At 46.7% G+C, this 12874-nt stretch overlaps 1 protein-coding gene across 1 annotated transcript; it reads left to right on the top strand.

The window, feature by feature from the left end:
* Positions 1–1912: 1912 nt before the first annotated feature.
* Positions 1913–12480, top strand: HMGCS1 (3-hydroxy-3-methylglutaryl-CoA synthase 1). Its single transcript, XM_035310846.1, has 10 exons — positions 1913–2071; positions 5312–5769; positions 6102–6227; positions 6733–6897; positions 7580–7748; positions 7878–8048; positions 8746–8852; positions 9196–9321; positions 10135–10298; positions 10716–12480. Exons 2-10 carry the CDS (start codon positions 5322–5324, stop codon positions 10806–10808), a joined length of 1569 nt encoding a protein of 522 aa, XP_035166737.1. The 5' UTR covers positions 1913–2071; positions 5312–5321; the 3' UTR covers positions 10809–12480.
* Positions 12481–12874: the final 394 nt, after the last annotated feature.

Genomic DNA, 12874 nt, shown 5'->3' with positions numbered 1-12874 from the left:
CGTGCAGATGGAATTAAGATCAGAAGATTGCTATTTACATCTGCACATATTGTTCACTACACATCAAAAACCAACCAAACAAAAAATCTGCTTTTACCATTCTGAAAGCAGATACAAGGTTTATCAAAAAGAAAGCCCGATGTGACTGCAGGCAGACAGGCGAGCACAGTGGAGCTGTCAGGGAGCAGCACAGGCAGGCTGCCGGGTGAGGGCAGGAGCGCCAGGAGCCGAACGTGACACCAAGGCTGGCCGGGCAGTGGCCTCGCTGACAAGGGCACGCTCTCACAGAGCCCAAACAGAAAAGCAAAGCAGGTCCAGGGTCGGCAGCCGGGGTCAGCCGGGAACCCAGGTTTGCAGGGAAGGCTGTGGCAGTGAGGCAGGTCCGAGGCGAAGCTGGGCATCAAGTCCATGGCCAGGATCATCCCAGGAGGGAGCTGAGCATGGGCACCCGCAGAGCTCCCGAATTGGGAGGCAGCTCCCGAGTGAAGGGGAGGCTTCCTGCTGCTCCCTGCCTCACAGCCCTCCTCGCTGCATCCGACCTGGCTGAGGAGGGCATGCTGTAGGGCAGCTGGCCACACACAGAGACAGCAGGGCCCCCAGGGTGTGGGGAAGGGGCTGTAAAGGCCCAGCGTGCTGCGCTTGCACCCCGACATCAGGTCCCGCAGATTCAGGACCAGATGGCTTGTTTCCTCTCTTCCTAAACGGGCACGGTTCTCCACGCCAGCACAAAGTACCACAATGTGAGGAGCCATTCTGGCACTGGGGTACGTGGCGAGAGGCTGGCATTAGGAGCCCATTTTGAAGTCTGCAAGAAGGAAACTTTATTTTTTCTGTGCTGGAAGACGGAGGAATTTAAATTTTACACACTCAGGGGAGAAGTTCAACTCTTCCAACGGTGCAGAAAAAAAAATCAGTTTTCTATAAGGAAGTCTGTTTGGTCTGTAGGCATGGAAGATGTGGTGTGTCTGTAGGATGTAACCACGCCATGGCTTGTTCAGTTGGCATTTTGTCACCATGTTTTTTCAGGATTACAAAGGGAACTGGCTAGTACAGAGACTGACGTAAGCTTATCAGTAGCGTGCAGAGTAACAACTGCAAACAAAACTCCCAATTTCTCAGTAGCATTTCTCAATTTTGCTCTATGAGGACATGACAAATCTGTGGCTATACAGGACACTGAGTGATTAGAGGTTCAAATCAGATTGAACAAACAAGGCAGGAGCTAAGGCTTTCCAGGAGAGCTTTCCCCTTCCTTTTGCATCGTTTTTACCCACTCCTAAGGTGGCAGAAACAATCTGTTTGTGTTGCCCTGATGCTGTGAGGTGAGGAAGGCACTGTCCCTGCTAGCTGTAGTAAACAGATGCCACAGAAGCTGACTCCAGCTGCCAAGGGAGGCTATCCCTTTGGCTCCAGTGACTTTTAAATCAGGCTGCGATTTCAGGCACTGCCTTCTCCCAGCACGCGGGACAGGAACACCGAGCCCCTGTCCCCCCGGGGGTGCGCCCGTGTGAGGTGTGCGGGTCCATGTGAACTGTACGGGACCCGCGTGAGGTGTGCGACCCCCGACACACGCCGCAAAATGGCGGCGGGGCTCGGGCCGGGCCGGGCCGGGCCGGGCGGGCCGGGCCGTGCCGCTCGTTGCTAGGCGACCGGCGGCCTCCTCGCCTCGCCGGGCCCCGGCGGCCGCCCTACTCTCACCCGCGGTCGGCCGCGCGCTCCCATTGGCTGCCCCCGCGCGGCGCTCGGCTCCCATTGCTCCGCCGCCGCCCATGCCGCGTCCTCATTGGCGCGCCGCCCTCTGGCCACGCCGCGTCACTTTCTCACACCATTCCCCCCGCCTCCTCCGGCGGCCGCGGCGCGCTCGGAGGGCGGGACCCGGGGCCCCGGCGGGGCTCGTGATTGGCCAGCGGGAGCTGCTACTCAGCCCGCCGGCCGGAGCCCGGGCCGCGGGGCCGTTTAAAGGCGCCGCGCGCCGGCTGCCGGCGTTTCCTCCTGGCCGGGCGTGCGGCACCGGGCGGCGGCAGCAGCAGCAGCGGCAGCCAGCGCCAGCCAGCGCCATCGCCTCGCGCAGGTGAGCGCCCGCGGGGCGGGGCGGGGTCGCTCCCCTCAGAGCGGCCGGGGCCGGGGGGCGGCCGTGCGCGGCCACGGGGCGAGGTGCCGGTGGCGGAGCGCAGGGGTACCGGCTGCAGCGGGTCGGGTTTCGGGTGGTGACTCGCAGCCGGGGCTGTGCGGCCATGAGTGGCTTCGGGAGTTACCTCAGCAATGTCAGATGGTCGGCGGAATCCTCGCTGCTACCTGAAGGGAAGCTGTGGGGAGCTGGGGTCGGCCTGTTCTCACAGGAAGGTGGTCATAGGACACGAGGGAATGGCCTCAAGTTGCATCAGGGGAGGCTCAGGTTGGGGACGAGGAGACATTTCTTCTCAGAAAGAGCAGGTGTTGGGATGGGTTGCCCAGGTGGAGTCACCGTCCCTGGGGATGTTCAAGGAAAGGTTGGACGTGGTGCTTGGGGACATGGTTTAGTGGGTGACATTGGTGGCAGGGGAGTGGTTGGACCAGATGATCTTGGAGGTCTCTTCCAACCCCAATGATTCTGTGACTCTATGAATAAAGATGATGAATGTTCCTGGTTGTTGTGCGAGAACACGTTTCTACATCTGGCAATGCCAAGGAGAAAGTTGTGGCTGTCTGATGGTGCTCATTCATTTCCTGCAGAACCCAAAGGGGATGCAAAACAGGGCAGGTTTCTCGTTGCCTTACATTGAAGCATCTCAGGCTCTCGATTTTTAAAAGAAATAGTACTTTTGGGTACCGTTTTGCTCTCAGTGGCTGGGATTGTTTGTTTTTGGACCAGGGGAACAAAAGGCTGCTTGTCTCAGGTCAGACAAACAATTTCCATCGTAACAAGTGACTTTCTTAAGATGCCACATGTCCTGTTTTCTTAAGCAATCAAAGCGGGTGTATAAAGCAACGTTATACGCTGCAGTGTAACCTGACAGCCCTGGCTGCTGCTGTGCCAGGCGTATTCAATGGGAATACAACAGAAACCGCCCCCCTTTAGTTGTCTTCCACAAAAAGATCTTGGGCGAGGGAACTGCAGCAAGTAACATGTAAGTCAATGCTGGTGTTGATCTCCAAGTCCTGTAACTGGCAAGCACAAAAGCAGAGTCTTTTCCTCTGAGCTCCCCAGTGATGCGAATCCTTCTGGCATACTGAGCTTTCCTCAGAATAAATGCCCAATTAAAAGCCATTGTTCTAGAGCTGTGACATGGCAAGCCCATTATATGCCATCATCTTGTCTTCTGTGCTCCTATGTAACTTAATTAAAGCTGCAGTCTCTGCTCCCTGGTAACGAACGATGGGATGCCTGGCAGTGGCACGGAGCTGTGCTGGGGAGGCTCGGGCTGGACATGAGGAATAATTCCATTGTGGTGAGGGTGGCTGAGCACTGGGAGAGGCTTCCTAGGGAGGTGGATGGTGCCCATCAGGGACACTCAGATAATACCCTTAATAGCGTGCCCTCGATAACTCTTGGCTAGCCCTGGCATGGCCAGGCAGTGGGGCTTGGTCATCTTTTAGGTCCCTTCCAACTGGGCTGCTCTGTCCTAAAATTCACCATTGCAGTCTCCGCAGCCTCTCACCCCCTGGGTTGTGCCGTGCTCTGGGGATGAGGCTCAGCCCTGGGGTGTCACCGTGACCATGCCAGGAGCCCTCGCAGCTGGCTGTGCCCTGTCTGGTGCCATCCGGAGGGAGGAAGGGGTGTCTGTGCCATGGCATGCTGCTCTCCAAGTGGCTTTTTGGACCTGGAAAGCTCGTGGTTGGTGCTGTTGGCATTCATTCACCCTCCTCTCCTTGCCAGTGCCTGTGCAGATTTGGGATAAAACGCAGCCCTGGGCTCTGGGAGCAGCACTCCCAGAAAGCCACGAAGCTCCCAGCTGCTGTTCGTCCCCCCAGATCCTCCTCACGGTCAGTAGGGCAGCCCTGGAAGTGTGCATGTGATGCCTGCTGGATGCTGCTCTGGGCATCCCATCTCCCGGGTGCAATTTTATTAAAAACAAATAAAAACTGAAAGCAGCAGGGAAGCGTGTTCAAAAACAAGTGGAAAGGTGAGGGCAGGAGGGAAACCTCCCAAACAGAGAGCAGGGAGAGCCGGCGGACGCGTGGCGCTGCCCGCAGCGGGGGCACGGGGACGCCTGGGGTCACGCCGCCCAGCAGCAAGGCGCGCCGTGCCCGCGCCGCGCGCACTCCCGCGGGGATGGAGAGGGGACGCGGGGGTGCGCGCGCGGCGCGTGCGCGCAGCGCCCGTCCCCCCTTTCCCCTCACCCCCCCCCCCGGCCCTGGCGCATGCGCCCTGGCCGCCAGCCGCCGGCCATGGGATTCCGCAGCGTGTGAGGGACGGGACGGGACCGGGGGGGTACGGGGGGGAGCGGAGGGGAAGGGACGGGAAGGGAAGGGAGCGGAGGGGAAGGGAAGAATCGGAGGGGAAGGGAGAGGAGCGGTTGCCCCCGCGGTGCGGCCCCGTGTGGGTCCCGGTAACCTTGAGGCGGGTGTGGGGGGGCGGCCGGTGGCGGCTGAGGGTCCGCCCCGCTGTCCCGGGGGAGGAGCGCCGGAGGCGGAGGGATTGGAGGGATTAGAGGGCCGTGGGTGCTCCTCGGCCCGGGGAGCTGGTCACGGGGAGACGGCACGGTGTCGGTGGTCATAGTTCAGGGATGGCAGAACGGAGTGGCTGTTAGAAGCGCAGACAGAGCCTGGCGTCTCTGTGGCACTTATAAGCACGGTGGAACACCCTGAGTCACCGAGTGTAAAGATACAAGCAGGTTCGGAAAGTTCTGACCTGTGTTACGGCTGGGTTTATTCCTGAGTTAGTTGGTTCCTAATCAGCAACAGTCTAAAGAACAATCCAGTGTTCCTAGCCTGCCTGTGTAGAATTGAGACTTTGCTTATGCACAGAAGTCGAATAATAAACTCACTGCTCAAACACTCAACGCTTCTCGATTGTGTGTTTTGCTGCAGTGAAATACTTAATACTTAGGCTTAGGCTAAATGTACCCAGCTCTAGCGCTGAAATTGAATTGTCAGTTAAAAGAACTTAATATAAAATGTTATAAATTTGATTATGGTGTTTTCAGTATGCTCAGAACAAAACCTCTGAGGCTTGCCTTTTGCAAATGAACTCGTAGAATACCTAAAACTTAACTTTATCTGTATATCTGCAGAAACCTAAAGTACATACAAAGTAGGTCTCTAGAAATGGATGTGTATAAATGAGCTGTTTTTTTTTTTGTTGTTGTTTTGTTTTTTTTTCTTCTTGAAGATCTGCCACAATGCCTGGGTCTCTTCCAGTGAATGTTGAATCCTGTTGGCCCAAAGATGTGGGAATCGTTGCACTAGAAATATATTTTCCCTCTCAGTATGTTGATCAGACAGAGCTGGAGAAGTATGATGGCGTGGATGCTGGCAAGTACACCATTGGGTTAGGCCAGTCAAAGATGGGGTTCTGCTCTGACCGTGAGGATATCAATTCCCTCTGCTTGACTGTGGTTCAGAAGCTTATGGAGAGGAACAGCCTTTCCTATGATTGTATTGGGAGATTAGAAGTTGGAACGGAGACAATAATTGATAAATCAAAATCTGTGAAGACTGTCCTGATGCAACTTTTTGAAGAATCTGGTAATACAGATGTAGAAGGAATCGACACCACGAATGCATGCTATGGAGGCACTGCTGCTCTTTTTAATGCGGTTAATTGGATTGAGTCCAGCTCTTGGGATGGTAAGTTCAGGGTATTTTCCTGCAAATGTACGTCATTCTCTGTTGTTGACTAATTTCTTATAATTACAGTGTCTATGCTTAACTGTATAAGATCCAGAGGATAAACTATATTAATTCTTTCTGAAGTCTTAAATACTCTGGGCATTTGCCATTACTTAATTACATGCAGAAGATGACAGCATGGATAATCATCACTGGTCTTTTCCCATGAAATTCGGTAGCTTACAGAAAAGTGAAATGGTTTGAAATAACAAAATCCCAAAAGTTGTTGGTGGGTAGCAAAATCTAGATTCTTGGCTAATTCTCGTTGTTACTTCTGTGTGTTTTTACAGGGCGTTATGCACTTGTTGTTGCTGGAGACATTGCTGTGTATGCCACTGGAAACGCCAGGCCAACAGGGGGAGCTGGTGCTGTTGCTATGCTAGTTGGCCCAAATGCTCCTTTGATTTTTGAGAGAGGTGAGTCCTGTGAGAAAACAAATACCGTTCAGCCAGATATTTAATCCATTCTGAAGCCTGCCCACTGTTTTTCTGGGTTGCTGGAGGGCTGGATTAACACCTACTAGTGTCAGAAAGTTGTCTCATTTTGGCTGCCTTGCCTAAGTCCCCCTATAGTACACAGCAAGAACCAATTAGAGATGCTTCTATCTGTTTCGTACTAGGAGATTCTCCAATAAAGTTGACGAAGTGTGGGCTAGAACTGAATAACAAAGCACTGCACTCTATTTTCAAGAAGAAATGACTTATTAATGTGTTTGTGATGCTCAAGCCTACTGTAGTACTTGAGTTGCAGGCAGTTGAGATCTGTGTGAAACATTACCTAGAAGGGCCTGAAGTGCTAAGAAAACATGTTTGTCAGGGACTAAACATTAGTTGCTTTCCACATTTGTGAAGTGATGTATGCGAACGGACTCACAGAAGCTGAATAAAGTAATTTTCAACGTTGTCCAATTCTCTCCACCAGGATTGCGTGGAACCCACATGCAGCACGCCTATGACTTCTATAAGCCAGACATGATCTCCGAATATCCTGTCGTTGATGGCAAGCTGTCCATACAGTGCTACCTCAGTGCGTTAGATCGCTGCTATACTGTTTATCGCAACAAAATCCATGCCCAGTGGCAAAAGGGTATGTAGCCACAAATATTGGAATGTATAATTACACAGTGTATTTTCAGGTTTTAGCATCCAATCTAAAGAGTAGCATACTGCCTCCTTTTTTGTGTTTGTGTGTTCTGAGGTGGGTGAAATGTTTGCTCTTCCCCCTTAAGAAACGCATTATTTCTCTGCTGTTACAACTAAGTACCTGATGATCAATAAAGAGTAGTCTCTTCAGGCTTTTGTTGTGGCAATACAAATATCTTGCTTCAGAGTGTGTTGTTTTTCCCTCCCTCAAGGCTCTTAAAATATTGAGGTTAATATTTAAATACAAAGTGATGATATTTATTTATTCCTCCCATGTTTAGTAGTTGCTTCACCCCTGTTAAGAAGGATATGTTCGAAGGATAGATGAAGCAGAGTATTTATTTCAAAATGCTCAGTAGAAATACTGAGTTTCAGTTAAGCGTAGAGCTCTTTCTTCTAGAAGAGAAGAATGGTGCTCAATGGTGCACAAGATCAGTAAGAAATGATTTTTTAAACAGAAGTTTTGTCAGTGTTTCAAATGAGTTTGCCAGTAAGGGTTAATCTTGAGTTGTCTTTTATATGCTGACATGTTATGATGACTAAATCATGCCATCCACCTGTTTTATTTTAATAGCTGAAGTGAGTACAAGTAATAAGTTGTAACACAACTTTTCTGCCAATTCCAGAAGGAACAGACAGACGTTTCACCTTGAATGACTTTGGTTTCATGATCTTTCATTCTCCCTACTGTAAACTGGTACAGAAGAGTGTGGCTAGACTGCTGCTGAATGACTTCCTGAGTGACCAGAACCCAGAAACAGCAAGTGGCATTTTCAGTGGGCTGGAAGCTTTCAGGTGAGAATGGTTGCTGCCTTACTTATTCAGATAGTCTTAATTCGGTAAACATGCAAGATATTATTTCTCCTTTTCTAACTATTACTGACTACCTTTTTTTTTTTTTGCACTTATCTATTTTTTTAATAGGGATGTAAAACTTGAAGATACATATTTTGACAGAGATGTGGAAAAAGCTTTTATGAAAGCTAGTGCAGAGCTCTTCAATCAGAAAACCAAAGCTTCATTACTTGTGTCCAATCAGAATGGAAATATGTATACCCCTTCAGTCTATGGTTGCCTTGCCTCTCTTCTAGCCCAGTAAGTATAAAATTGGAAAATCAAACTTGTAGCTTTTTATATGTAAGCACATAAAATGTTACAAAATTATTCCGCATACACATTTAGTTCAAGTGACAAGTGGATTCAAAGTTTGTGTCAAAAGCTAATCTAAAACACTGCTTACTGCCTTTCAAAGTAGGATCTTATTGGTAAGGTGGTGTGCCTTTTTTCCCAGCCTTCTCTCCCCTAGCCTCCCCAAAAGACACTACCATAGTAGAAAACAGAATCAGAATGCTTTCTTTGTTTCCCTATAATAATAAAAGCAAATTAATACTTACTTTTTTTTTTATTCCCCATCACTGAGACTTAAAGCATGATAAACATAAACTAAACCACTCATCTTAGGTCTCTTGTATTGTTACTGTGCATTCCAAGATGTGATGTTTCATTTTAGGCTTTAGGACATTTAATGAAAATTGGCCACCTTCTAGATCATATTCGGGGCATTTCTTTGCTCTTTGTTTTTGTGTAGGCAGCCTTGAAAATCATCTCATAACAGCAGTGTTTGAAATCTTGTTTTAAAAAGCCCCTATTTATGCGTATAGCTTGCTAAATGTGGTGTTGTAGTTGATACAGTCTGACGTCTACTTTTTCTAAGCTAGCTGTGCTTTCTGGTTATTTAAAACTGGCATCATGACTTAATTCTCAGCTTAAAAAGCTGTTGTTTGGTTTGCAGGTACTCTCCAGAGCATCTTGCAGGACAGAGAATTAGTGTGTTCTCATATGGCTCTGGTTTTGCTGCTACTCTGTATTCCATCAGAGTTACACAGGATGCCACTCCTGGTGAGTGAAAGGAAGAGATGTTAATTAACTCCCTTGCACAGCTCACCTGTAAAAGCTTTGTTACATTACCCACCAGCCTAAGTAAACCTGTAGAACAGTGCTTAATGACAGTAATGTGAAAGATGTTCCAGCTCCAGGGTATGTTTTAAGCGACTCTTTGGGCAAATAGATAATATTTTTCAAATGCTACAAGTGTTTTTCTCAAGTAATTGGGAATACGTGTACCTAACTAGAAACTTAGCTTCTATAATGCAGGATATTTTGAATAGCCCTGCTGTGCTAACGTGCTAGTGTGCAGCTTTTGGCACTGGTGCAAATGGTACATGATGGTTTTATGTTGTAGGTTCTGCACTGGACAAAATAACTGCCAGCCTTTCTGATCTTAAAACAAGACTTGACTCGAGAAAATGTATTGCACCTGATGTCTTTGCTGAAAACATGAAGATTAGACAGGAAACTCATCACTTGGGTAAGAACTTTGAAAACATGTATCATAGAGCCATAATCATAGAGTGACAGAACAGTTTGGGTTGGAAGGGATCTTAAAGGTCATCTGGTTCCAACGCCCCTGCCATGAGCGGGGACACTTCCACTAGGTCAGATTGCCCTGTGCCCCATCCAGCCTGGCTTTGAACACCTCTAGGGATGGGGCATCCACAGCTTCTCTGGGCAGCCTGTGCCAGGGCCTCACCAAACCACTGAGTGAAGGATCTGTATCTTTATACCCAATCTAAACCTACCCTCTTTTAGTTTAAAGCCCTTACTGCTTGTATTATCACTATACTTCCTGACAGAGTTGCTCCACAGTTTTCCCATATGTCCTGGAAGGCCCCTCTCTATAGGGTCTCCTGAGAGCCGCCTTTTCTCCAGGCTAAACAGCCCCAGCTTTCTCAGCCTGTCTTTATGGGAGAGGTGCTTCATGATCATCTTCATGGCCCTCCTCTGGACTTGCTCTGACAGGTCCATGTCCTTTGTATGTTGGGGGCCCCGAAGCTTAGTAAGTTCTCCGGTGTTCCAGTATTCCTAATCCTACAGCAAAATAATTAATTTGCACAGCTGTAATAATTTGGTTATAGGATGAAGAGGATGTCCAACTCTTTCCACTTTCTTATAGCTTGTAAAGTGCTTTCCTGTAGCTTGTACTCATGGAAATAAAACCAAATTAAATTGGTTTTTCCCATCTTAGTACTTCTAAACTGCAATATGTAAAGGCCAGTGTTGAATGATACTCTCACCAGGAGCCAACTAACAGTGTATTGTTGGCTCTTTTTTATTTTTGCAGCCAACTATATTCCACAGTGTTCTGTAGAAGATCTCTTTGAGGGAACATGGTACCTTGTGCGTGTGGATGAGAAACACAGAAGAACTTATGCACGACGCCCAGTCATGGGTGATGGACCTCTGGAGGCAGGAGTTGAAGTTGTCCACCCAGGCGTTGTTCATGAGGTGAACACTGTGCACTCTTCTAAAGTTTGATGTAAATGGTGGAACGATTTATGTGGTTGTCCTAGCATGTGCATGTATGGTAAAAGATGAAGGGATTTAACAAATTATTTCAAGTGCTTTGTTAAAATATGTAACATACAAGCCAGAAGTAAAAAAAAAAAAAAAAAAAAAAAAAGAACATGGAATTTTTAAAAGTACATTTCATCATAACAAGAATGAAACTGCACAAGAATGAAACAAGAAGAAACTGGCTGTTTTAACATGATCACTTTGCATGAAGCATGACCAATGTGAATGACTTAAAACCAAGCCATCCAGTGTAGCATGAATGTTGTTTGAGAGTTGGACTAGCCATGAAGTATTGGATGTATGTGAACTAGAAAACTGTATTTAATGTCTTTTTTCCCTTCTTCTTAGCACATCCCAAGCCCTGCTAAGAAAGTGCCAAGAATCCCTGCAACAACAGAATCTGAAGGCGTTACTGTTGCCATTTCCAATGGGGAGCATTAAGATACCTCTGTGAGGTGGGGAATGGAAAAAGGTGTGAGGGTAGGGTGAAAGAAAGGATTACAGTAGTACTGAAGTTGCATTGTACAGTAGTACTTAATTGGGGATGAAAAACCTTCAAACTCCTTGAAAGGATTTGTCTTAATGCAGTGTGCTGATATTTATAGTATTTTCAGGACACTAAAATCATTAATATACTGGAGATAATGGGACTTGCTAGGGGCTTTGTGGATTCTTTAACATGTCTGAATTTTTTTAATTGCGGAGTAGTAGCTGTAGTCTATTACAAGGTCTTTGTACATAGAAAAAAAAAGTGAATCTTCTGCTTGCTTTTTTCCATGTAAAATGGCTTGAAACCTACACTTAAATTCTACTTGTATGCAAAAGTGTGTGGCAAAATAGTCCAAGCTTTTAATGTTAGGGTTCTCAGTGCCTTGACAGTAAGCAGTCAGTCTTCTGAATTCTGCACTTCTCTTGCCCTTTATCACCTTGCGTTTCTTCTCCCAGTCTACCTCTCCTCGCCCCATTGCTTTGGAAAAGATACAGAACTAAGTAACATTCATTAATGGAATAAAATCACTCTTCCCCTATCAAAATAGTGGATCAAGGACCACAAGGCTGACAGTGACTAACAATGTTAGTTACCATGAAGTTCCACCTGAAACCCATTTTGTGCATTTTATACTTGCCTTACGAGTAACATCAGCCTGGGGGGGAAAGAGGAATGACAAGGGAGGTAGACAGTTGTTTTGCTAAAGAACAAAAAAGGGTGTATTTCTTGGACTTACTGATTTGGCACTTTTCAGGATTATTTAACTGTAACAAGTATTTAAAACAGCAGAATTTTCAAATAAAACTTCTAGATATTATGGAGCTGTTTTAATTGGCAAACTAAGAAAGGGAGGAGGATCACTTTGTCTGAAACTCTGGCCTCTCACTATTCTTTATATAATACATTTCTAAGAGACTTTCTAACTTTGGATTTGGCTTTGTACTTTGAAGTCCTTCTCACTATTGGTGATGTCTTAGGAGTGGGGTCTTTTCTTTCTTTTTTTTTTTTTTTTCCAGTATGCAAGCTATCCATTTTTGCAAGTGGTAGATACACAGTTCTAATGGGGATTCCATTCTGGTAGCTTTTTAAAGCCCAGATTCATAATGAACTATGACATGAGCCTTGTAAGCTTGTATTATATATTTAATTGAGCTAATGTACAGAATGAAGTTTTGTTGAGTTTTATTTCTTTGCTAATTCTACAAAGCTACATTATCTCATATAAAGTAGCAAGAAATGATTCATCTGTTTAAATCACGATCTTTTTTGTGTAACAAAGTGTTTGTATTATCTGTCACTCACTAGGATTTGGTAACTTGCTGTATTTGTACAGTCAAGCATTGGTAAAATAGATGTTTATTATAAATTGATGGATACTAATCTGTTCTGCTGAAAGGTATGGAGCAATGATGCATGAAGATAGTGTTTGCAAGCATTTTCGTTTAGGTTGCCCTCATGAAATTTGTATTGGCACCAGAAAAAAAAATTGCCATGGAACAAAGTCCATTGCTGGCAGTGGACAAACCAAGAATTGAGCTACTGGCACAAAAAGTTAACCACAGACCCTCATTGTCTGTGAGGCTGATCCTTTATTAAAATAAAGTTTGAGATATTTGAAACCTGCTGGAGTAGTCCTGACTTGTTGGGTTTTCAGGATGCATTTTATCTTTAACAGGAAAGAAAGGGGAAACTGGCCTTGTGAAAACCCAAAGTGTGGGGGTCCCAAGCTGTGTGGGCCTCCTGGATCTTTCTCCTTGATATCATTCCATATTACACAAATGGAAGAAAGGGTTGTTGAGGCTGGTGGGAAATCACTGTTTCAGGGCTGTGTTTCAAGGTAACTGAAATGCTTTCAGATGGAAACTTTTTGTAGTGGAGGAATTCATTCCCAGCTTACAAAATACAGGCAATGTTATTACTGTCTTAGGAACGACAGCATTGCTTTATCTCTTTCTAACATACACTGCAAAAGGGGATCAGTTCTTGCTTTGTGCTTACCCGAGTCTTGTTGAGCATA

The sequence above is a fragment of the Oxyura jamaicensis genome, chromosome Z (genome assembly GCF_011077185.1).
Source record: "Oxyura jamaicensis isolate SHBP4307 breed ruddy duck chromosome Z, BPBGC_Ojam_1.0, whole genome shotgun sequence".
Lineage (NCBI taxonomy): Eukaryota > Metazoa > Chordata > Aves > Anseriformes > Anatidae > Oxyura > Oxyura jamaicensis.
This window is presented reverse-complemented; position numbering and strand designations above follow the sequence as displayed.